This window comes from Takifugu rubripes, chromosome 17 (genome assembly GCF_901000725.2).
Source record: "Takifugu rubripes chromosome 17, fTakRub1.2, whole genome shotgun sequence".
Lineage (NCBI taxonomy): Eukaryota > Metazoa > Chordata > Actinopteri > Tetraodontiformes > Tetraodontidae > Takifugu > Takifugu rubripes.
In genome coordinates, this window is record NC_042301.1 from 10,987,126 (window position 1) to 11,007,986 (window position 20,861).

The 20,861-nt window shown below is 47.0% G+C and overlaps 5 protein-coding genes across 5 annotated transcripts; all 5 read left to right on the forward strand.

Annotated features, from left to right (window-relative positions):
- Positions 1 to 377: 377 nt before the first annotated feature.
- LOC115253227 (cell adhesion molecule 3-like) lies at positions 378 to 20,846 on the forward strand. The gene is made up of 6 exons (XM_029850558.1): positions 378 to 663; positions 18,754 to 18,856; positions 19,406 to 19,669; positions 19,754 to 20,080; positions 20,168 to 20,425; positions 20,546 to 20,846. The coding sequence occupies exons 2-6, from the start codon at positions 18,799 to 18,801 to the stop codon at positions 20,758 to 20,760; spliced, it is 1,122 nt and encodes a 373-aa protein (XP_029706418.1). The 5' UTR covers positions 378 to 663; positions 18,754 to 18,798; the 3' UTR covers positions 20,761 to 20,846.
- LOC105418481 (cell adhesion molecule 3-like) lies at positions 633 to 3,030 on the forward strand. Its single transcript, XM_029850560.1, has 5 exons — positions 633 to 766; positions 1,463 to 1,729; positions 1,814 to 2,140; positions 2,228 to 2,485; positions 2,606 to 3,030. Exons 1-5 carry the CDS (start codon positions 709 to 711, stop codon positions 2,701 to 2,703), a joined length of 1,008 nt encoding a protein of 335 aa, XP_029706420.1. The 5' UTR covers positions 633 to 708; the 3' UTR covers positions 2,704 to 3,030.
- On the forward strand, positions 4,670 to 7,743 carry LOC105419073 (general transcription factor 3C polypeptide 1-like). Its single transcript, XM_029850553.1, has 7 exons — positions 4,670 to 5,429; positions 5,716 to 5,858; positions 5,951 to 6,055; positions 6,135 to 6,409; positions 6,567 to 7,042; positions 7,124 to 7,310; positions 7,392 to 7,743. The coding sequence occupies exons 1-7, from the start codon at positions 5,122 to 5,124 to the stop codon at positions 7,596 to 7,598; spliced, it is 1,701 nt and encodes a 566-aa protein (XP_029706413.1). The 5' UTR covers positions 4,670 to 5,121; the 3' UTR covers positions 7,599 to 7,743.
- Positions 8,190 to 10,866, forward strand: LOC105417682 (cell adhesion molecule 3-like). The gene is made up of 5 exons (XM_011612843.2): positions 8,190 to 8,694; positions 9,297 to 9,563; positions 9,648 to 9,974; positions 10,062 to 10,319; positions 10,440 to 10,866. Exons 1-5 carry the CDS (start codon positions 8,637 to 8,639, stop codon positions 10,610 to 10,612), a joined length of 1,083 nt encoding a protein of 360 aa, XP_011611145.2. The 5' UTR covers positions 8,190 to 8,636; the 3' UTR covers positions 10,613 to 10,866.
- On the forward strand, positions 16,081 to 16,877 carry LOC115253228 (general transcription factor 3C polypeptide 1-like). The gene is made up of 3 exons (XM_029850563.1): positions 16,081 to 16,175; positions 16,257 to 16,443; positions 16,525 to 16,877. Exons 1-3 carry the CDS (start codon positions 16,081 to 16,083, stop codon positions 16,720 to 16,722), a joined length of 480 nt encoding a protein of 159 aa, XP_029706423.1. The 3' UTR covers positions 16,723 to 16,877.
- Positions 20,847 to 20,861: the final 15 nt, after the last annotated feature.

Sequence of the window (20,861 nt, forward strand, 5' to 3'; positions counted from 1 at the left end):
GCATCTGATTGAATAAAACTCCTGTGGAGTCTGAGGGTTGGTCAGTGGTGTCAACAACCAGGGAGCCAGGGCATATCCTCGATCCCCTAATAAAATAAATCAAGATAAAATCAAATAAAAAGACAGTTTTGGCATGGTTTCCAATTTGGTTGATTAATGTTAAGTCATTGGCACATTTACGTAATTTTAAAATTCTCCGTAAATAGGAAATAAACAAATAAATAAATAAATATGACAGAATTATCATTGTAATATTGAATTTTATTGAACTGCACAAGAGAAGAAAACACAACCATGCCAACATGTCGGCACTGAAATGTGCGCCATATACATCTAACACAGAGATCATATTTTTTTTTAAAAAGCTTCCAGGAAACAGATAAAGGAAGGCAGCTTCCGGACTCCTTTCACCAAGATTCAAAAAGGGCAACCGCTTAGCTCACTATAAAAGGAACACAAACCCGAGTGTGGGCTATTTTCTATAGATTGCGAATTTTCTATTGTACGTGCGCCGATTTAGCGTCACTCCAGGTCAAATACAAGTCAACCCAGTCGTGATAGCACCGGTATTTCTTGCCTCTTCCGTTACTTTCAGTGTCTTCAAGCTCACGTCCTGCCCGCATCTGAGAACATTTACACCCTCTATTCTGCTTTCGGACTTCAATTTTCGACCTTAAGTCGCTCGCTGAGCCTTTTACATTGGAAGTCATGTTTTTGTCCACTTTGCTGCTCGTTGCTTTGATGGACTTTTTGATCCACTTCTCGGGTAAGATCTACGACCTTTAATAATGTCAGGTTCAGTCATTCGTGTTACTGTCGCACGTGTTCAGATAGAGTCTCCTTGGCCTACGCATTCTATTTATTGTTTCTTTGTTTGAATCGTTGGTTTTAGAAAACTTTCCGATATTTTATATTTGAGTTGAGAACGGAGACCACGCGAATCGCGGTGCGTTCAAGGCTCTTTCGATTTTCATTTTAAACACGGGCAAAAATAGACCAATGAAGAGAAGCTTCCTTTCAGCATATTTGCTGTGGAAGAGTTGTAGAGTTTAATTTTACATTAATGTACCTGCATGACCTCTGCCTATTCTCTCTTCTACCTGTCCTCCACTTCTCCTGTCTCTCTAGTCGCCATCAGCAGGAGGGTCCCATGATCCTGGTCCTGCTCAAGGGTTCTTCCTGTTAAAGGGGAGTTTTTCCTTGCCACTGTTGCTTGTTGGGGGTCAGGCCCTGGGAGACAATTTTGATTGTAACAGAGGCTATATAAATAAAGATCGAGTGATTTGTTGATAGGACAGAGGCTCACCGATACAAAAATCATGAAAACTTAAATGATCATATTAGAAATATTATTAGAAACGTAAAGAACACAAATACACACAGGTACACACTTGATAACTTGGGGTGAAGTTCAGATAAGCAGCTTACAGTCTGTTTTCTGATGTTTTCCTGACGGGTACAGAACAGTGTGTGGATGCCCCTGTGTTCACGCCACCCTCGCTGGTAGTGAAGTTTGGCGCTTCAGCCACGGCCAACTGCTCCGTGTGTGAGAAGGATTGCCTTGGCACCGACTTTGGTTTGGAACATGCCACCGGCACCAAAGAAATAAATGGAACCAGTATCGTTTGGAAGGTCAACAGCCTGACTGAATGGGTCACGTCACTTTTATGTTACTATAACCGTAAGGATGGCCGTCAATGTTCTAAGACTTTAGGCATAACTCTCTACAGTAAGTCACCTTTCTGCAGAACAAATACTGCCACCGGCACATCTTCCAGCATTTGCAGTCAGCATGGTCGTTTTATTTCCGCAGAGCCTCCAGATAGAGTGTTGGTCCGCTTTGGCCATGGCAGTGAGCTGTTGTTGGAGGGTGAAAGTTATCTTCTGGAGTGTCTCGTCGAGAACATTGCTCCCCTCAAACACCTGATCGTGACCTTCTACAAAGGACCGGAGGCACTGGCTCAGATGTACTTTAACAGCAGCCTAGAGCCGAAACCAGTGACTACAACCTCCATCCTCCACATCACCGCCAGCAAAGAAGATGATGGAGCCCAATACTGGTGCGACGCCCGGCTGAATCTTGATGTGCAACAGGTTCCTCTAACGGTGTCTTCACAAAAACTCTACGCTACCGTATACTGTGAGTATTGCTGTTTTGGCTACTTTCCACCATTTCTATTTACAGTATTGATCACTAGACGTGTTATTTCCCCACCTCCTGATCCAGATGAGCCCCGGCTCTTATTGCCATTGGATCCAGTTGTGATTACCGTCACAGAGGGAGAACAATTGGAGCTGAACTGCTCGGCTGTGGGAAAGCCCACTCCTTCATACGTGTGGATGCATTCAGCCAGTGCAAATATCTTCTCTAACACCAGTGTTTACAGCATAAAATCTGTGACCTTTGGGAATGAGGGGCAGTACAAGTGCACTGCCAGCAACATCATGGGGACGGTCACCGTCAACTTTAGCGTGCACGTCAAAGGTGAGCTCTACCGAGTCTGCCATCTAGTGTTGAGTAGACGTTTGCTAATGAGGAGCAAACGCAGAAGCTGATTTGTCTAAAGTGATTTCTTCTTCTTTTTCCCACCCTGACCCTGTATAGGAAACAACATCGGATATATCATAGGCCTGGTGATAGCAGCCATTGTTCTCATCATCATTGTTGGCCTGGTCATCTACATCTACTGCAAACGCAAATGAAGAGGGAGTTTCAGCCCAGAGCAGTCTAACCATCTTCGCACAGAACACCCTCCTGTGCCCAAGTCTGCACAGCCTGCAAACACGCGCACACCTCACGTGCCTTCTTCTACGTGATGGTACAAATGCTAGAAAAGGACAATTCACTGAAAATTTTACCAACTATCCAATAATCTCTCAATACTGAAGAGAAATGGGAGAAGAAGGATGGATAGATGGATTACTGTATCTAGTGTCACTGCTGTCTTGTAACAACATGTATGTTTATATAAATGCTTTTGTGTAGTGGCTGAAAGGTTAAGCCGGAATTACATCGGCCGGTTAATTGTTATCATGTGTATTTGTTGGTCTGTTTTACAATTTTGTATTCCAGTGAAGAGTGTTGGATCGCAATACCTCCCGTATGTAACTGCTAATCTGCGTGTTCTTTGAATGAAGACTTCGAGAAGATCAAGAGTCCACTTCCACTGTTCTTCCACAGACCGAGGATAGGGAGAACATTCTCCCTGATCCCAACACACTTTGCCACATCCCAGTTCCATCTTTAACTATGCTCCCAAGTGAGATTGAATGTGAATGACTCCAACGGTCAACTCAATGCCTCAGTGAAACAAGCTTCTAGATGAAACGTCTTTGATCCGGTTCCACTCTGGGGGTTAATTCCCAAGGACAAAGAGCCTTTTAATTCACGTTCACTCTGGCACTTTTCCAACCCACACAAAAACACAAATCTCGGGGGTCGGGAGTGTCCGTCCCGTCAACTGCGCTCCGAGTCCCAACCCAAATCTTTTTCATATACAGTGCTGTGTATATGCAATACAGCACTGTACTAGTTCCGGTTTACTCTAACCGTACTTGCGGACTCTAACCGTTCTTATTTACGGACTCTAACCGTATTTACTAACGGACTCTAACCATTCTTATTTACGGACTCTAACCGTACTTACTAACGGACTCTAACCGTTCTTATTTACGGACTCTAACCGTAATTCCTGCAGTCGTTTCAATATTTTCTATATTTGTATCTGGAATTTATAACTAGGACACTTCAATTGACAGTGACGACAAACCTTTGGAAATTGCCAATATGCAGAGCTTTGATTAAACAGGCGTCTGCTTACCTTTTTATTAGGGATCCCTTTGTCGTCAGTTGTCCTCCGAAGTGACCGTTGTTTAATTCTTTGCCTCAGATGACTTCTCTGTCTTCATCACGTCGGGGTCACCAAATTGTTGGATCGCGATACCTCCCGTATGTAACTGCTAATCCGCGTGTTCTTTGAATGAAGACTTCGAGAAGAAAAGTACCAGTAGTAAGTTTGTTTTTGGTGCGTTCGGTTTGTTTCATTTACCCTCATCATGTATGTAAGACTCATGGAGTTTGCACTGGTGGCTCTACTCATTTTTTCCACTTTTCGCTTGTTTACAGCAGGGATCAGTTGTTCGCCCTGCGGAGCTCTGCGGCGCTGCCCAGGGAGCGACCCGATGTGCCCCCCGAGCTGAGGAGAAGGAAACGGGGATGCCGCGCCGGGGTCGAGCGCCGTGCCAGGAGGAGACGCTATCGGCCCGTCCTGTCCTCCATCATCATGGGGAACGTCAGATCTCTCCCCAACAAGATGGACGAGCTGGCGGCACTGACCCGGCATCAGCGGGAGTACCGGGAGAGCAGCCTGCTGCTGTTTACGGAGACCTGGCTAACCGCGCTAACTCCGGACACGGCCGCACAACTTGAAGGATTTACTCTTTTACGGGCAGACAGAAGCAGGGAGAGTGGTAAGAGGAAGGGAGGAGGACTGGCAGTGTTTGTGAACGATAGATGGTGTAACTCTGGGCACATCACTATCAAGGAGCAGCACTGCTGTAAGGACATCGAACTGTTAGCCGTTAGCATGAGGCCTCACTACCTGCCGAGGGAGTTCACACATGCCCTCGCGGTGGTTGTGTACATCCCCCCCTCTGCTAACGCTGATGCAGCCTGTGATGTCCTGCTCTCAGCAGTGAGCAGGCTGCACACACAGCACCCTGACGCCCTCCTCATCTCTGGAGACTTCAATCATGCCTCTCCATCATCTTCTCTGCCCAAATTCACCCAGTACGTCACATGCCACACCAGGGACTCCCAGAGAGGGTCGATGTGTGTTTGAAGTGGTTGCAGCAGTTGCTGAACATTGAGGCACTTGTCATGTGTTGACAGGTCTTTTTCGACCCGCTTTCCTCATTCCCTCTTCACCGATTCCTTCCGCTTCCTGAAGACTCTGAGAAACAGCAAGACGGACGACAGAAAGCTGACCATTGAGTTCTACAATGAAACTCTGAACAGGCTGGAGAATGTTGAGGAAACTACTGGAATGACTAAAGAATCTGGAAAAAGCAAAAAAACAAAATGTCAGTAGTGAGGATGATGGAGCAAGAGATGGGCCGGAGATGAAGGAGTCCACTGTGGAAGAAGAGAAAGAAAAAGGAGAAGAGAAGAATCCAGAGGGACGTCTAACTTCAGACTCTGCTGAGGTTCTTCTCGCCACAGAGTCTGGAGATGATCGTCTGCCCAAAGCTGCCTCAGAAGAGGCTCCAGACGTGTCGGACATGATGGTTTTTTCTCTGGATTCTCCAGGGGGTGTGTGCATGACCTCTCTCACTCTGATTTCCCTGGGAATGCTGAATGTCCACATATCCATACCGAAACACATCGTGGTGGTGGACAGCAACCTGGTGGACAACGACACTGTGAAGAGGTGAGAAGAAATCATGTTCCATATAAACCAAATGCCTCTAGCTGTTTGACATGGTTCTAACACTTATTACATTCAAGGAGATATTTACGCTTTGCAGCCCTTTTAAAACGTACAGACAGTAGTTAAATTACCTCTTAAGTCACCGCTTCTTCAAAGCGTCCGTATTTGGTTTTACCACAAGAGGGCGTAGTTTCGCGCAAAGCATTTGTGAACGTGGAGACAAATACTCAGTAAAATGACAACTAGTTTAATTTATTTTAAAGTCTAAAGTTTTCTTATTTTTCAGTATGGCAGCACTGGATGATGACGAAGATGATGATGATGATGATGAAAATGAAGAGGGTGAAAGAAAACAAATGGTGGTGAAGGCACACCAAGCATCACACACCAAGTACCTGATGATACGTGGATACTGTAACCCTGGCATCGGTAGAGTGGCTTTTATTTAATAATACAACTGTGTAAAAAGTTGTTTTAAATCATGGATTTATTATTTATTAGGTGTATCTTATTATTCTCAGTGAAACGACGTGACCTCCACACCGTGGACAGCATCGTGGTCGAGTCTTGCATCATAAGGCTGCAACTGCGCAACACGCCTGCTCATCATCTGTTACCAAGAGAGGGTAAATATTAATCGGGTCATACTCCGATGCGGTGAATGCTGCAGAAACTCGTAGACTTTCTCCCCTTTTGTCCCCCCAGATGCTCTGCTGGATTTGAACAAATGCGGTCCTGACATGCTGCCGCCTAGCCTCACCTTCACTTACCCCTCCCCTCCGTCCAGCGCCTTGGAATGCGAGAGTCGCTTGATTCAAAGAGGATACACGCCGCAGGATGTAGAAGCATGTGCTCGGCTCCAGAGGAACTTGGACGCAGCTGGTGAGGCTGGCTTGGACCTGCGCGACCTCTGCAAGACCCACGCCCCGCTAGAGGACCCGCGGTCTGGGCGCACCAGAAACCTGCTGCAGTATATGAAGGTGTCACGTTTACTGCCTGCTAGAAATGGATCATTTCAGCATGAATTCAGTGCAGTGCCATAGCAGCACAACTTTAAACTAGTTAGTTGTTGATGTTTGGGGATTAATCAATCAATACCTCGTTTGTACTCCGTGTGTTTTGTAATTCCTGATCCAGGATTTGCGAGAAGAAGGACAGGTGGTTCAAGTCGGGTGTCTGGCCATGCGTTGGGTGCTCACGCAGCACGCCGACCCGTGGTTACTCACTTTACAAACCAAATGGGCCACTGCCCTTCCCACCCGTGACGAACCGAAGACCCAGTCCAACGTGCGCAAGAGGGGCAGACGAGACGCCGTGCGGGAGACGGAATGTCCCGCAAAAAGATCAACGGTGGACGCAGGAGAGGCTGAGCATGCAACGGAGCCGCCTGGGGAAGCCGCCGAAAAGAGGACGCATGAGGAAGAGCTGGGGGATGAAGAGGGCAAAGATGGAGGCAAACTGATGAACGTGGAGGCAGGACAGCAGGTGCAGCCTGAAGACATTGCAGGTGAAAAGAAGATGGAAGCTGAGGAAGAACAAGAAAAGAGTGAGCCTGCAGTCAGAGATGAAGAGGAACACTTGCTGACAGCAGCGTCGTCTGACGTCGATGATGAGTGAGCACACTGAGTCATCGTTTTCCAACTGTAATTTACTGTTGATCAACTCTTCACGCCTTCTCTTTCCTCCATCAACAGGAAGATCTGGAGCTTCGTCAGCCGTCCGTGGCGGATGGTGGACAGCAACTTGAACCGACCAGTGTGCAAGGGCATGCTGGAGGGCGTCCTCTGCCACATCATGTCCCGCCCCGGAATCACACACCACACGTTGGTGGAACATTACAAAACTGCGCTGCAGCCGATGGCACTGCTGGACCTGGTGGAGGTAAGTGCAGGCTCTCCCTCGGGCGAAGTCGAAGCCAGATTATTAGTTCGGCTCGTTTGAATGCCCTCGTCTCCCCCGCAGGCTCTCATAGACATGGACTGCGTGGTGAAGAAAACTCTGGTCAAATCAGCCAAACCTTCCCTGTTCTCCTGCCCCGCCAGCTCCGCTGAGGCGAGGCCGGGTATGGAGGAATTGGACGCCGTCTACTACGAACCCACGCTCACCTGCAGCCTGCGACTCGCCCAGGTGTTACCATACGAACGCCACTGGAACTACTGCCTCGGTTAAACTTTAGAGACCAGCTCAGCACTGTCAGACTGTTGTGGCAAACCCTTTTTGATTTATTTATTATTTTTCTTAAATGTATTTTTGTATGTACATATTCAAGACTGCAGATTAAAGTGCAACATAATAAATTCTCGTCCTGTTGTGTCGTGAGTGTAATGATTGTTGGTTTTATTAAGAGAACAATGTTTTTGCCATTGAACCCTCCCGGGATTTTGGCCCTTGTTCCGGATCTTGATTGTGAAGCTTGACAAATGGATGTGGGGGTGTTGAATGGGGTGTGTGGCCTTCGCAGATGACATGGTTCCCTGGGCTCCGCCACCATATACATCTAACACAGAGATACTTAAAACTTGAGGAAATTCAAGCTGGAGGGGACACGGGGTCAACTTCCTCTTTGTGAACGTCATCATACAGAAACTTCGGTTTTACTTCTGTTATTTGGCAGGTTTGGAAAGTCTGTGTCAGACTGTTTCCTCATCAGTTTTTCCAGACTGAATTAAAACAGCTCTGAAAGTTGTTCGCAATAAATGAATGGTTAATGGGCCTAATACAGTATCTTGGATCTCCTCACAGCAATAAAAAGGCGTATCACCGGAAGCGGAACATGAAAAAGGGGACGACGCTTTTTAAAATCTGTTGGCATGAGAGGCACGGATGGAAAAATCAAACCACAGCCGATATATTTTTAAAAAAAAAGCTTTCAGGAAACAGATAAAGGAAGACAGCTTCCGGACTCCTTTCAAAGGGCAACCGCTTAGCTCACTATAAAAGGAACACAAACCCGAGTGTGGGCTATTTTCTATAGATTGCGAATTTTCCATTGTACGTGCGCCGATTTAGCGTCACTCCAGGTTAAATACAAGTCAACCCAGTCGTGATAGCACCGGTATTTCCAAAAGAAAAATCTGTCTTGCCCCTTCCGTTACTTTCAGTTTCTCACGTCCTGCCCCCATCTGAGAACATTTACACCCTCTATTCTGCTTTCGGACTTCAATTTTCGACCTTAAGTCGCTCGCTGAGCCTTTTACATTGGAAGTCATGTTTTTGTCCACTTTGCTGCTCGTTGCTTCGATGGACTTTTTGATCCACTTCTCGGGTAAGATCTACGACCTTTAAAAATGTCAGGTTCAGTCATTCGTCTTACTGTCGCACGTGTTCAGATAGAGTCTCCTTGGCCTACGCATTCTATTTATTGTTTCTTTGTTTGAATCGTTGGTTTTAGAAAACTTTCCGATATTTTATATTTGAGTTGAGAACGGAGACCACGCGAATCGCGGTGCGTTCAAGGCTCTTTCGATTTTCATTTTAAACACGGGCAAAAATAGACCAATGAAGAGAAGCTTCCTTTCAGCATATTTGCTGTGGAAGAGTTGTAGAGTTTAATTTTACATTAATGTACCTGCATGACCTCTGCCTATTCTCTCTTCTACCTGTCCTCCACTTCTCCCGTCTCTCTACCCAGTCGCCATCAGCAGGAGGGTCCCATGATCCTGGTCCTGCTCAAGGGTTCTTCCTGTTAAAGGGGAGGTTTTCCATGCCACTGTTGCTAGTTGGGGGTTAGGCCCTGGGAGACAATTTTGATTGTAACAGAGGCTATATAAATAAAGATCGAGTGATTTGTTGATAGGACAGAGGCTCACCGATACAAAAATCATGAAAACTTAAAACTGTTTTCTGATGTTTTCCTGACGGGTACAGAACAGTGTGTGGATTCCCCTGTGTTCACGCCACCCTCGCTGGTAGTGAAGTTCGGCGATTCAGCCACGGCCAACTGCTCCGTGTGTGAGAAGGATTGCCTTGGCACCGTCTTTGGTTTGGAACATGCCATCGGCACCAAAAAAATAAATGGAACCAGTATCGTTTGGAAGGTCAACAGCCTGACTGAATGGGTCACGTCACTTTTATGTTACTATAACCATAAGGATGGCCGTCAATGTTCTAAGACTTTAGGCATAACTCTCTACAGTAAGTCACCTTTCTGCAGAACAAATACTGCCCCCGGCACATCTTCCAGCATTTGCAGTCAGCATGGTCGTGTTATTTCCGCAGAGCCTCCAGATAGAGTGTTGGTCCGCTTTGGCCATGGCAGTGAGCTGTTGTTGGAGGGTGAAAGTTATCTTCTGGAGTGTCTCGTCGAGAACATTGCTCCCCTCAAACACCTGATCGTGACCTTCTACAAAGGACCGGAGGCACTGGCTCAGATGTACTTTAACAGCAGCCTAGAGCCGAAACCAGTGACTATAACCTCCATCCTCAACATCACCGCCAGCAAAGAAGATGATGGAGCCCAATACTGGTGCGACGCCCGGCTGAATCTTGATGTGCAAGAGGTTCCTCTAACGGTGTCTTCACAAAAACTCTACGCTACCGTATACTGTGAGTATTGCTGTTTTGGCTACTTTCCACCATTTCTATTTACAGTATTGATCACTAGACGTGTTATTTCCCCACCTCCTGATCCAGATGAGCCCCGGCTCTTATCGCCATTGGATCCAGTTGTGTTTACCGTCACAGAGGGAGAACAATTGGAGCTGAACTGCTCGGCTGTGGGAAAGCCCACTCCTTCATACGTGTGGACGCATCCAGCCAGTGCAAATATCTTCTCTAACACCAGTGTTTACAGCATAAAATCTGTGACCTTTGGGAATGAGGGGCAGTACAACTGCACTGCCAGCAACATCATGGGGACGGTCACCGTCAGCTTTAGCGTGCACGTCAAAGGTGAGCTCTACCGAGTCTGCCATCTAGTGTTGAGTAGACGTTTGCTAATGAGGAGCAAACGCAGAAGCTGATTTGTCTAAAGTGATTTCTTCTTCTTTTTCCCACCCTGACCCTGTATAGGAAACTACATCGGATATATCATAGGCGCGCTGATAGCAGCCATTGTTCTCCTCATCATTTTTGGCCTGGTCATCTACAACATCTACTACAAACACAATCGAACAGGGAGTTTCAGCCTAGTGAAGTTTAACCATCTTCGCACAGGACACCCTCCTGTGCCCAAGTCTGCATAGCCTGCAAACACGCGCACACCTCACGTGCCTTCTTCTACGTGATGGTACAAATGCTAGAAAAGGACAATTCACTGAAAATTTTACCAACTATCCAATAATCTCTCAATACTGAAGAGAAATGGGAGAAGAAGGATGGATGGATGGATTACTGTATCTAGTGTCACTGCTGTCTTGTAACAACATGTATGTTTATATAAATGCTTTTGTGTAGTGGCTGAAAGGTTAAGCCTGAATTACATCGGCTGGTTAATTGTCATCATGTGTATTTGTTGGTCTGTTTTACAATTTTGTATTCCAGCGAAGAGAGTTGGATCGCAATACCTCCCGTATGTAACTGCTAATCCGCGTGTTCTTTGAATGAAGACTTCGAGAAGAAAAGTACCAATTTCAAAATTTATTTAACAATAGAACCAATTCGAGATACAAATATTACAGAGCTCCGGGCCAGTTCATAACCCTAGCAACAACAGAGTCAATTGTCAGGGCATGAAGTCTGACAACCTAACTATCCCTTGGCCCAGTCTTTTATAGTAACACACATGTAAATTCACAATGTTCATGCAATCCAATCCAGATCCCCTGCTGGGATGACCTCGTCCTCTTCTTCCCGTCCCATTTGGTGTTGGTACAGTCCTTCTTTTCCATTATTTTCCCAGGTGGCCAGATCAAAGTTCCCATTCTTCATGCAAATAAGATCATCAACCCCAGCCTGATGTCCCATTTACAATGATGGTTTAACACCCCCTGCCTGACTGGTCCTGAGATTACAGTGGAACAAACAACAATCCTGTGAATGAAAAGTCTCTGTTCTTTATTACATTTGCTAATGAGTCTACCTTGCCTAACTTCTAAGAGAAGACAGGAACATATGGTGAAACACATAACAACAAGATAAAGACAATTCTCATCAAGAGTTAGGTCACAGAGTGATGAAACACAAGCATTTACCAAAGTATACTTTATGCTGTGAATGAGAAGAAGGACAGGTGGTTCAAGTTGGGTGTCTGGCCATGCGTTGGGTGCTCACGCAGCACGCCGACCCGTGGTTACTCACTTTACAAACCAAATGGGCCACTGCCCTTCCCACCCGTGACGAACCGAAGACCCAGTCCAACGTGCGCAAGAGGAGCAGACGAGACGCCGTGCGGGAGACGGAATGTCCCGCAAAAAGATCAACGGTCGACGCAGGAGAGGCTGAGCATGCAACGAAGCCGCCTGGGGAAGCCGCCGAAAAGAGGACGCATGAGGAAGAGCTGGGGGATGAAGAAGGCAAAGATGGAGGCAAACTGATGAATGTGGAGGCAGGACAGCAGGTGCAGCCTGAAGACATTGCAGGATGTACCTGGCGCCGCGCGAGTGGCAGCCTGTAACAACAGCTCCCGCTCACCCTCGAGCTTTTCTTTACTTTTTTCTTCTTTCTCCGCACCTACTACCTTTGTTTTTGGTGCGTTCGGTTTGTTTCATTTACCCTCATCATGTATGTAAGACTCATGGAGTTTGCACTGGTGGCTCTACTCATTTTTTCACTTTTCGCTTGGCCCAGTCTTTTATAGTAACACACATGTAAATTCACAATGTTCATGGAATCCAATCCAGATCCCCTGCTGGGATGACCTCGTCCTCTTCTTCCCGTCCCATTTGGCGGCGCTGACCCGGCATCAGCGGGAGTACCGGGAGAGCAGCCTGCTGCTGTTTACGGAGACCTGGCTAACCGCGCTAACTCCGGACACGGCCGCACAACTTTAAGGATTTACTCTTTTACGGGCAGACAGAAGCAGGGAGAGTGGTAAGAGGAAGGGAGGAGGACTGGCAGTGTTTGTGAATGATAGATGGTGTAACTCTGGGCACATCACTATCAAGGAGCAGCACTGCTGTAAGGACATCGAACTGTTAGCCGTTAGCATGAGGCCTCACTACCTGCCGAGGGAGTTCACACGTGCCCTCGCGGTGGTTGTGTACATCCCCCCCTCTGCTAACGCTGATGCAGGCTGCAGACACAGCACCCTGACGCCCTCCTCCTCATCTCTGGAGACTTCAATCATGCCTCTCCATCATCTTCTCTGCCCAAATTCACCCAGTACGTCACATGCCACACCAGGGACAATAAAACACTGGACCTCTTCTATGCCAACACCAAGGAGGCATACCACTCTCTCCCACTCCCTCCCCTGGGCCGTGCCGACCACAACCTTGTACACCTCCAGCCTGTGTACAAACCTCTTGTGCAGAGGCAGCCTGCTGTCACCCGCACAGTGAAGAAATGGTCCGAAGAAGCCGAGGAGGCCCTGAAAGACTGTTTCAACACGACCCTGTGGGATGTATTCAGCGACGCCCATGGGGAGGACATTGACAACCTCACCAACTGCATCACTGACTATATTAACTTTTGTGTGGAGAACACCGTACCCACCAGGACTGTACGGAGCTTCTCCAACAGCAAGCCCTGGATCACCCCACACATAAAGGCCCTCCTGAAGGAGAAGAAGAGGGCTTTTGTGTCTGGAGACAAGGAGGAGCTGAAGTCTGTGCAGAGGGAACTGAGGAGGAAGATCAGACAGGAGGACAACTACAGGAGGAAGATGGAAAACCAGCTGCAACAGAACAACATCTGTGGCGTATGGAAGGGACTGAAGACCATCTCGGGCTTCAAGGAGCAGAAGTCCCAACCTGTGGGTGACCGGGGATGGGCTAACGACCTGAACTTGTTTTTCAATAGATTTGATCAGGTACCCACCCCTCCCCCAGCCCAGTCTCCTCTGCTGCTACCCCCGCCACTGTCTGTGCCTGCAACCCATTGTTCCTCCTGTCCCCCCTCCCCCTCTCTCATGACCTTCAGCTCACACATACCTGACACTTCACACTCTGGCCTATACCCATCCCCCCCACCAACACCTCCCTGCTCCAGCCTTTCCCTCACACCACACCAGGTGAGGAAGGCCCTGAAGAAGAACAGGGCCAGGAAAGCAACGGGGCCGGATGGCATCAGCTCCAGGCTCCTGAAGTCCTGCGCAGACCAGCTGTGTGGGATCTTCAGTCACATGTTCAACCTGAGCCTGAAGCTGCAGAGAGTGCCACAGCTGTGGAAGACGTCCTGTATCGTCCCAGTGCCGAAGACACCGCACCCCAAGGAGCTCAACAGCTACAGGCCGGTAGCTCTGACGTCTCATCTGATGAAGACGCTGGAGAGACTCGTCCTCGATCACCTGCGCCCACTGGTGAGCTCCTTCATGGACCTGTTGCAGTTCGCCTACCAGCCGAGCATCAGGGTGGACGATGCCGTCATCTACCTCCTCCACACCTCCCACAGTGGAAGCACTGTGAGGATCATGTTTTTTGATTTCTCCAGTGCATTCAACACCATCCAGCCCAGGCTGCTGGGGGACAAGCTGCAGGTAGCTGGGATGGACCATCACCTCACAACATGGATTCTGGACTACCTCACACAAAGACCACAGTTTGTGAGGGTGAAGGGCTCCGAGTCAGATCGTCTTCTCTGCAGCACTGGTGTCCCGCAGGGAACAGTTCTGGCTCCTTTCCTGTTCACCCTCTACACCGCGGACTTCTCATACAGCACATCTTCATGTCACCTCCAGAAGTTCTCTGATGACTCTGCTGCTGTTGGCCTCATCACTGATGGGGACGATACGGAGTACAGGGAACTTCCTGACGGATCGGAGGCAGTATGTGCGGCTGGGGAAGACTGTCTCGGACTCCGTCACCATCAGCACTGGATCACCCCAGGGCTGTGTACTTTCCCCCCTCCTCTTCTCCCTGTATACAAACTGCTGCACCTCAAGCCACCAGTCTGTCAAACTGATCAAGTTTGCGGATGACACCACCCTCATCGGGCTCATCTCCAATGGCAATGAGACTGCCTACAGGAGGGAGGTGGCTCGTCTGGTGTCCTGGTGCGGACACAACAACCTGCAGCTGAACGCTCAGAAGACAGTGGAGATGATTGTGGACTTCAGGAAAGTCACAGCCCCTTTGTCCCCCCTTGCCCTCATGGACTCCCCCATCACCATCGCGGACTCCTTCCGCTTCCTGGGCACCACCATCACCCGGGACCTTAAGTGGGAGGCAACCATCAGCTCCCTCATCAAGAAGGCCCAGCAAAGGATGTTCTTCCTACGGAAGCTGAGGAAACTCAAACTGCCTCCCAGGATGTTGGCGCAGTTTTATACGGCCATCATCGAGTCCATCCTCACCTCCTCCATCACCGTGTGGTACGCTGGTGCCACCGCCAGGGACAGACTGAGGCTGCAGCACGTCCATTCGGACCAAAACCTCCCGCTACATGAACAGCTTCTTCCCCTCTGCCATCAGGCTGCTGAACACAAAGTGACTTATCACTTAAGCACCATGTACAGCAGCCAGTCGGACCCATGAACATCACATTACTCCTGCATTGACCTGCACTATTTCTTACCATTTATGTATATACTGTATATATGTCTTATTTTATTTTATTTATCTTATTCTAGTGTTTTGTTCTTTATGTTGAATGTCGCAGCGTCACACCAAGACAAATTCCTAGCTTGTGTAATACTGTGTATTACATGAACAATGGCAATAAACCTGATTCAATTCAATTCAACTTATTCAGGGCTTTGTGGACTGGAGCCTGCAGAACAACCTCCAGATCAATGCTGGCAAAACCAAGGAGCTGGTGGTGGATTTCCGCAGGCGTAACAACCTCCCGCCTGCACCGGTGAACATCCTGGGAACGGACGTTGACGTGGTGGAGTCGTACAAATACCTGGGTGTTCACCTAAACAATAACCTGGACTGGACACACAACACAGACGCCCTTGTCAAGAAGGGCAATAGCAGACTGTTCCTGCTCAGGAGGCTGAGGTCTTTTGGAGTGCAGGGACCCCTCCTGGGGACTTTCTATGACTCTGTGGTGGGATCAGCCATCTTCTACGGGATTGTCTGCTGGTCCAGCAGCATCACGGACAGGGACAGGAAGAGGATGGACAGACTGGTGAGGAGGGCCAGCTCTGTCCTGGGATGTCCCCTGGACTCGGTGGAGGTGGTGGGAAACGGGAGGATGATGGCTAAGCTGTCATCCATGTTGAACAACACCCCCTACAGGACACCCTGACTGCACTGGGCAGCTCCTTCAGTGAGCGGCTGCTCCACCCTCGCTGTGTGAAGGAGAGGTATCGCAGATCTTTCCTGCCAGCTGCTGTCAGACTGCACAATAAACATAACGCCCGCTAACACAATCTGAATATTATATATTCTGATATGTATATTGTATTCAGCCTCTGTACTATGTACAGGTATACAGAGGCCGAGTATCCATTTATCTGGATTATTGTAAATATACATCCTCTTTGTATATTCCAAATCCTATTCTATTCGATTGTATCTTATCTTTCACTGCGTGCTCTTGCTGTTGTTGCACTGTAAATTTCCCCGTGCGGGACAATAAAGGATCTGAATCTGAATCTGAAAAGAAGATGGAAGCTGAGGAAGAACAAGAAAAGAGTGAGCCTGCAGTCGGAGATGAAGAGGAACACTTGCCGACAGCAGCGTCGTCTGACGTCGATGATGAGTGAGCAGACTGAGTCATCGTTTTCCAACTGTAATTTACTGTTGATCAACTCTTCACGCCTTCTCTTTCCTCCATCAACAGGAAGATCTGGAGCTTCGTCAGCCGTCCGTGGCGGATGGTGGACAGCAACTTGAGCCGACCAGTGTGCAAGGGCATGCTGGAGGGCGTCCTCTGCCACATCATGTCCCGCCCCGGAATCACACACCACACGTTGGTGGAACATTACAAAACTGCGCTGCAGCCGATGGCACTGCTGGACCTGGTGGAGGTAAGTGCAGGCTCTCCCTCGGGCGAAGTCGAAGCCAGATTATTAGTTCGGCTCGTTTGAATGCCCTCGTCTCCCCCGCAGGCTCTCATAGACATGGACTGCGTGGTGAAGAAAACTCTGGTCAAATCAGCCAAACCTTCCCTGTTCTCCTGCCCCGCCAGCTCCGCTGAGGCGAGGCCGGGTATGGAGGAATTGGACGCCGTCTACTACGAACCCACGCTCACCTGCAGCCTGCGACTCGCCCAGGTGTTACCATACATTACCTCGGTTAAACTTTAGAGACCAGCTCAGCACTGTCAGACTGTTGTGGCAAACCCTTTTTGCTTTATTTATTATTTTTCTTAAAATAAATGTATTTTTGTATGTACATATTCAAGACTGCAGATTAAAGTGCAACATAATAAATTCTCGTCCTGTTGTGTCGTGAGTGTAATGATTGTTGGTTTTATTAAGAGAACAATGGGCCAGATTCACGAAGCGTTCTTACGAACAAATTTGTTCTTAAGTCCCACTTACGAAGAGTTGACGAAGATTGTGGCATTCACCAATTTCTTCTTATCCTGGATTTATTCGTAGGTAAGAACAAATCCTACGAACACTCAGGAGTACTCTTGCGCACATTTCAGTGCCGACATGTTGGCATGGTTGTGTTTTCTTCTCTTGTGCAGTTCAATAAAATTCAATATTGCAATGATAATTCTGTCATATTTATTTATTTATTTGTTTATTTCCTATTTTTGGTGATTTACGGAGAATTTTAAAATTACGTAAATGTGCCAATGACTTAACATTAATCAACCAAATTGGAAACCATGCCAAAACTGTCTTTTTATTTGATTTTATCTTGATTTATTTTATTAGGGGATCGAGGATATGCCCTGATTGTTGACACCACTGACCAACCCTCAGACTCCACAGGAGTTTTATTCAATCAGATGCATGCGCGCAGTCGCTCCACCATTGAACGCACCATCGGCATGTTAAAGGGGCGCTGGATGTGTTTGGACACAGAGCCACAACCTCGTGAGGATGTGCGTCCTGACGCAATGCTGGGGCCAGACTGCAGGCACGCGGTTCACGTTCGAGCGCGATTAATTGCCCGTTTGTGAATAAAATGCATTATTGTCACAATCCGAGCACAGCTTTTACACGTTTATTTTTTTTTTACATTCTTCTTTTTTTTACATTCTCGTTGATTTCTTTAAGCGTGTTGGCTATAGTCATCCGGGTTGAGGCAATTTTATCAAGCGTGTTAGCCATCCTTTCTTGATTGTTCAACACGGCGTCAGAAATCAGGCGTGGAGAGGCAAGCTTTGGGCATTTGGCTGCTTTTGGCTCTGTCTACAGGGGCCTGCTGCAGTTCCTTTTATGGGCATTGGTGGGCGGTGATTTATGCTAATCATATGTTAATTAGACTCACCTGGCACGCGCTTTCAATTTACGAACAGATGGCATTCATCAATCTAAGAACACAGCTGCGAACAATTCTGGGGCTTACGAACGCGTTGATGAATCCGACGTAGGGTTTTCTTAAAAAACTTCTTAAGGACAACTTAAGAAAGAATCTAAGAAGATTCGTAAGAACATATTGGTGAATCGGGCCCAATGTTTTTGCCGTTGAACTCTCCCGGGATTTTGGCCCTTGTTCCGGATCTTGATTGTGAAGCTTGACAAATGGATGTGGGGGTGTTTAATGGGGGTGTTTTAAGGTGGTGAGGGACAGGATGGTGTTGAAACTGCGGACAATCATGGACAGTCCCTCCCACCCCCTCCATAACACAGTGGACAAACTGAGGAGCAGCTTCAGCAACAGACTCCTGCAGCCTCGCTGCTCTAAGGAACGGTACAGGAAGTCATTCCTGCCGTCCGCTATCAGACTCTATAACTCATCCAAACCCAGCCAATAACAATAACTGTGTAATGTTCATGTTGTAATTTTATTTCTAATTTATTCTATATTTATGTATATATGCTTATAATGCTTATAATATGTATATATTATATTATGTATATATTTTTTATATATATATATATATGTGCTTATAATATATGCTTATAATATATATATATATGCTTATAATATATGCTGTATATATGCTTATAACATTCTAATCTTATCTGTATTTATTTTTTCTGTCTCTTTACTCTGCATACACTGCTACTATAATTCAATTTCCCCACGGGGATGAATAAAGTTCATCTTAATCTTAATCTTAATGGGGGTGTGGCCTTCGCAGATGACGTGGTTCCCTGGGCTCCGCCACCATATACATCTAACACAGAGATACTTAAAACTTGAGGAAATTCAAAATTTTCGACCTTAAGTCGCTCGCTGAGCCTTTTACATTGGAAGTCATGTTTTTGTCCACTTTGCTGCTCGTTGCTTTGATGGACTTTTTGATCCACTTCTCGGGTAAGATCTACGACCTTTAATAATGTCAGGTTCAGTCATTCGTGTTACTGTCGCACGTGTTCAGATAGTCTCCTTGGCCTACGCATTCTGTTGGTTTTAGAAAACTTTCCGATATTTTATATTTGAGTTGAGAACGGAGACCACACGAATCGCGGTGCGTTCAAGGACAACAACATTATGTTATCTGACTAAGAAGTTAAAGTATGACTAATACGCTTTCGATTTTCATTTTGAACACGGGCAAAAATAGACCAATGAAGAGAAGCTTCCTTTCAGCATATTTGCTGTGGAAGAGTTGTAGAGTTTGTTATAATTAATGTACCTGCAATTTTGATTGTAACAGAGGCTATATAAATAAAGATCGAGTGATTTGTTGATAGGACAGAGGCTCACCGATACAAAAATCATGAAAACTTAAATGATCATATTAGAAATATTATAAGAAACGTAAAGAACACAAATACACACAGGTACACACTTGATAACTTGGGGTGAAGTTCAGATAAGCAGCTTACAGTCTGTTTTCTGATGTTTTCCTGACGGGTACAGAACAGTGTGTGGATTCCCCTGTGTTCACGCCACCCTCGCTGGTAGTGAAGTTTGGTGATTCAGCCACGGCCAACTGCTTCGTGTGTGAGGATTGCCTTGGCACCGACTTTGGTTTGGAACATGCCATCGGCAACTCAGAAAAAAATGGAACCAGTATCGTTTGGAAGGTCAACAGCCTGACTGAATGGGTCACGTCACTTTTATGTTACTATATCCATAAGGATGGCCGTGAATGTTCTAAGACTTTAGGCATAACTCTCTACAGTAAGTCACCTTTCTGCGGAACAAATACTGCCACCGGCACATCTTCCAGCATTTGCAGTCAGCATGGTCGTTTTATTTCCGCAGAGCCTCCAGATAGAGTGTTGGTCAGCTTTGGCCATGGCAGTGAGCTGTTGTTGGAGGGGGAAAGTTATCTTCTGGAGTGTCTCGTCGAGAACATTGCTCCCCTCAAACACCTGATCGTGACCTTCTACAAAGGACCGGAGGCACTGGCTCAGATGTACTTTAACAGCAGCCGAGAGCCGAAACCAGTGACTAAAACCTCCATCCTCAACATCACCGCCAGCAAAGAAGATGATGGAGCCCAATACTGGTGCGACGCCCGGCTGAATCTTGATGTGCAACAGGTTCCTCTAACGGTGTCTTCACAAAAACTCTACGCTACCGTATACTGTGAGTATTGCTGTTTTGGCTACTTTCCACCATTTCTATTTACAGTATTGATCACTAGACGTGTTATTTCCCCACCTCCTGATCCAGATGAGCCCCGGCTCTTATCGCCATTGGATCCAGTTGTGATTACCGTCACAGAGGGAGAACAATTGGAGCTGAACTGTTTGGCTGTGGGAAAGCCCACTCCTTCATACGTGTGGACGCACCCAACCAGTGCAAATATCTTCTCTAGCACCAGTGTTTACAGCATAAAATCTGTGACCTTTGGGAATGAGGGGCAGTACAACTGCACTGCCAGCAACATCATGGGGACGGTCACCGTCAACTTTAGCGTGCACGTCAAAGGTGAGCTCTACCGAGTCTGCCATCTAGTGTTGAGTAGACGTTTGCTAATGAGGAGCAAACGCAGAAGCTGATTTGTCTAAAGTGATTTCTTCTTCTTTTTCCCACCCTGACCCTGTATAGGAAACTACATCGGATATATCATAGGCGTGCTGATAGCAGCCATTGTTCTCCTCATCATTTTTGGCCTGGTCATCTACAACATCTACTACAAACACAATCAAACAGGGAGTTTCAGCCTAGTGAAGTTTAACCATCTTCGCACAGGACACCCTCCTGTGCCCAAGTCTGCACAGCCTGCAAACACGCGCACACCTCACGTGCCTTCTTCTACGTGATGGTACAAATGCTAGAAAAGGACAATTCACTGAAAATTTTACCAACTATCCAATAATCTCTCAATACTGAAGAGAAATGGGAGAAGAAGGATTGTTATCAT

Bases quoted from the DNA above. Each gene is read 5' to 3' on its own strand.
- LOC105417682 (XM_011612843.2), top strand. From the start codon at position 8,637: ATGTTTTTGTCCACTTTGCTGCTCGTTGCTTCGATGGACTTTTTGATC. The intron at 8,695-9,296 runs GTAAGATCTACG...TGACGGGTACAG, and splicing joins CTTTTTGATCCACTTCTCGG to AACAGTGTGTGGATTCCCCT. The intron at 9,975-10,061 runs GTGAGTATTGCT...CTCCTGATCCAG, and splicing joins ACTCTACGCTACCGTATACT to ATGAGCCCCGGCTCTTATCG.
- LOC105418481 (XM_029850560.1), top strand. From the start codon at position 709: ATGTTTTTGTCCACTTTGCTGCTCGTTGCTTTGATGGACTTTTTGATC. The intron at 1,730-1,813 runs GTAAGTCACCTT...TTATTTCCGCAG, and splicing joins TTTAGGCATAACTCTCTACA to AGCCTCCAGATAGAGTGTTG. The intron at 2,486-2,605 runs GTGAGCTCTACC...GACCCTGTATAG, and splicing joins CTTTAGCGTGCACGTCAAAG to GAAACAACATCGGATATATC.
- LOC115253227 (XM_029850558.1), top strand. From the start codon at position 18,799: ATGTTTTTGTCCACTTTGCTGCTCGTTGCTTTGATGGACTTTTTGATC. The intron at 18,857-19,405 runs GTAAGATCTACG...TGACGGGTACAG, and splicing joins CTTTTTGATCCACTTCTCGG to AACAGTGTGTGGATTCCCCT. The intron at 19,670-19,753 runs GTAAGTCACCTT...TTATTTCCGCAG, and splicing joins TTTAGGCATAACTCTCTACA to AGCCTCCAGATAGAGTGTTG.
- LOC115253228 (XM_029850563.1), top strand. From the start codon at position 16,081: ATGGAAGCTGAGGAAGAACAAGAAAAGAGTGAGCCTGCAGTCGGAGAT. The intron at 16,176-16,256 runs GTGAGCAGACTG...CTCCATCAACAG, and splicing joins TCGTCTGACGTCGATGATGA to GAAGATCTGGAGCTTCGTCA. The intron at 16,444-16,524 runs GTAAGTGCAGGC...TCTCCCCCGCAG, and splicing joins CACTGCTGGACCTGGTGGAG to GCTCTCATAGACATGGACTG.
- LOC105419073 (XM_029850553.1), top strand. From the start codon at position 5,122: ATGAAGGAGTCCACTGTGGAAGAAGAGAAAGAAAAAGGAGAAGAGAAG. The intron at 6,056-6,134 runs GTAAATATTAAT...TTGTCCCCCCAG, and splicing joins TCATCTGTTACCAAGAGAGG to ATGCTCTGCTGGATTTGAAC. The intron at 6,410-6,566 runs GTGTCACGTTTA...TTCCTGATCCAG, and splicing joins ACCTGCTGCAGTATATGAAG to GATTTGCGAGAAGAAGGACA.